Here is a 2500-nt window from a genome sequence, read left to right as displayed (position 1 = left end):
TTAATTATCATCATATTTAGTTTTCATATCAGGGTCCAGGTTCCAATGAATTATTTTGTATGGTTATAAAAGAAAGAAAAGAATCAAGTCATGGTACGTGGTGTATTTTACAAGAAAAAAAAAATGGAATCTCAAATCAGAAAATATACATCTCAGCGATTTTCCCATATGCCCGTAATGAATGTCGCTGGACAGGACAGGACTTGGCAAAACCGTAGAAGTAGCTGCGTTCGCCTAGCCGCTCTCTCTCTCTCTGCCTTGTCTTGGCAGGGCGAGCAGGTGTGTGTTTATGGGCAAAACCCGCCACTTCCAATACAGTGCGGGCTCGTTTGCGTACGTTAATTGTTGGTCTGCGTCTTAACTGGCGTGACGGCGCAGCGCTCGTTCCTGCTCTCTCTCTCTCTCACTCTCTCTCTCTCTCTCTCTCTCTCTCTCTCTCTCTCTCTCTCTCTCTCTCTCTCTCTCTCTCTCTCTCTATATATATATATATATATATATATATATATATATATATATATATATATATATATATATGTATATGTGTATATGTATATATTTATGTGCACACACATATACTCATACATATATATATATATATATATATATATATATATATATATATATATATACATATATGCATATATATATATATATATTATATATATATATATATATTATATATATATATATATATATATACTTATACATTCCCATGTATATCATTACAAAGTGAAATAAACTCTCATTTGGCAAATGATGGAATTCATATCGAACAAACTGCAAGTAGAACAACGAAGGGAAGCACAAAAAAACAGTTGGCAAATGACAAAGGCTGTTTAATCGTATTCAACTTGAAATGAATGAAACAGAGGATTCCGGAACCTACATTTTTATTATATGCTATATAATGTTCAATGTTTTTTTTTTTATGTATCTATTTCTTTCCAACTCCGTATCCACCGCTAATACCGATACCGCTGCCGTATCCAGAGCTGCCTCCAAATAGACTCCCGGGATGATACCCTGTGTTGGTGTAGAAGCCGTGCGCCGGGATGGTCTGAAGGAGACCGCTGATACCAGGACCGCTACCAAGTGAAGCGCCCATGCCAGAACCGGTACCAATTGAAGCTCCGATACCTGAACCGCTACCTATCGAAGCGCTCCGATACCCGATCCGGTACCAAGTGAGGCTCCGATACCAGGACCGACTCCAAAGCCTCCATAACCCGGCACGGCGCCGAAGTGCGAGTCATCGTCCGAACTGGTGCCCGTGATGACCATGGTGTTCGTGGAGGCGTAGCCCGTGAAGTGGTCCTTGTCGTCGTCCGCCAGCAAGCCGTGCCCGAGACCTGGGTAGCCGTGACCTGTGCCGTGCCCGAGACCTGGGTAGCCGTGACCTGTGCCGTACCCGAGACCTGGGTAGCCGTGACCTGTGCCGTACCCGAGACCTGGATAGCTGAGACTTGTGTGATAGCCGTGACCTGTGCCATACCCAAGGCCTGGGAAGCCGTGACCTGTGCCGTACCCAAGACCTGTGAAGCCGTGACCTGTGCCATACCCAAGACCTGGGTAGCCGTGACCTGTGCCATACCCAAGACCTGGGTAGCTGTGACCTGTGCCATACCCAAGGCCTGGGAAGCCGTGACCTGTACCATAGCCGTGACCTGTGCCGTACCCATACCCATGAGTCATGCCATGCCCTTGTCCCATTCCATATCCATGCGGCAAACTCGGACTCATAACCCCTGTATTCAAGCCATAACTGTGACCAAGACCATAGCTAAGCCCCTGACCGAGGCCATACCCAAGGCCCATGCCATGCTGGATTCCATGGCAGTGCACCGGGCCGTACCCGTGAGTGAGGCCGGTGCAAGGGCCAAATCCATGCCCGGCGCCGGAGCCAAAGTCAAAGCTGGGGAGGAGAGAGTATGTCTGAATCAAACCCTCTATTATGTACGAACTTGTTTATGTAAATAACCAACGCTATATCAGTATCATCATCATTCTATTCACCACCGAAGATAGAAAATGAGTAACTAATATAAGTAAATAATATATGACTAATATAGGATAGATAACCAATGGTATATATCAACATCAGTATCATTTCAATCACCATGGGAATTTTAGAACAAAGACAATAACAAACAGCAACAACAACAAAATTCAACAACAACAAACAACAAAATACATCAACAACAAAGTACAACAGACAATCAACGAACAAACAACAAGCAAACAACGAATAAACAATAAACAAACACCGACGGGACCTCCCCCTCTCCTCACTTCCTCTTGCTCACACTCTTGACGTTCGTTGCAGGCGTCGTGGGTTCACTCTCGCTGCAACTTGCAAGGGTCACCAGCGCAATTGCAAGCAGTGGTTCTGTAACGGTTTCATTTACATTTCTATGTGGGAGTATATATGTAGTTATATGCCATAGGATAACATACTTCCGTGTTTTTAAGTGTGTGCATGTATTTATGTTCATATACCAGT

At 44.1% G+C, this 2500-nt stretch overlaps 1 protein-coding gene across 4 annotated transcripts in view; it reads right to left on the bottom strand.

The window, feature by feature from the left end:
* Nucleotides 1-820: 820 nt before the first annotated feature.
* LOC119568051 (putative glycine-rich cell wall structural protein 1) overlaps nt 821-2500 on the bottom strand; it is a 2048-nt gene continuing 368 nt past the window's right edge. The window contains exons 2-4 of one of the 4 annotated variants that reach the window (XM_037916449.1): nt 2290-2386; nt 1581-1912; nt 821-1532 (exon numbers count right to left, since the gene is read on the bottom strand). In XM_037916449.1, the coding sequence (XP_037772377.1) occupies nt 1150-1532; nt 1581-1912; nt 2290-2386 (812 nt within the window). In that variant the 3' untranslated portion in view covers nt 821-1149. Of the gene's footprint in view, nt 1913-2289; nt 2387-2500 lie in introns of all 4 variants that reach the window. The other 3 variants (XM_037916450.1, XM_037916448.1, XM_037916446.1) reach the window with 3 other exon arrangements.

The sequence above is a fragment of the Penaeus monodon genome, chromosome 43 (assembly GCF_015228065.2).
Source record: "Penaeus monodon isolate SGIC_2016 chromosome 43, NSTDA_Pmon_1, whole genome shotgun sequence".
In the NCBI taxonomy this organism is placed as follows: domain Eukaryota; kingdom Metazoa; phylum Arthropoda; class Malacostraca; order Decapoda; family Penaeidae; genus Penaeus; species Penaeus monodon.
This window is presented reverse-complemented; position numbering and strand designations above follow the sequence as displayed.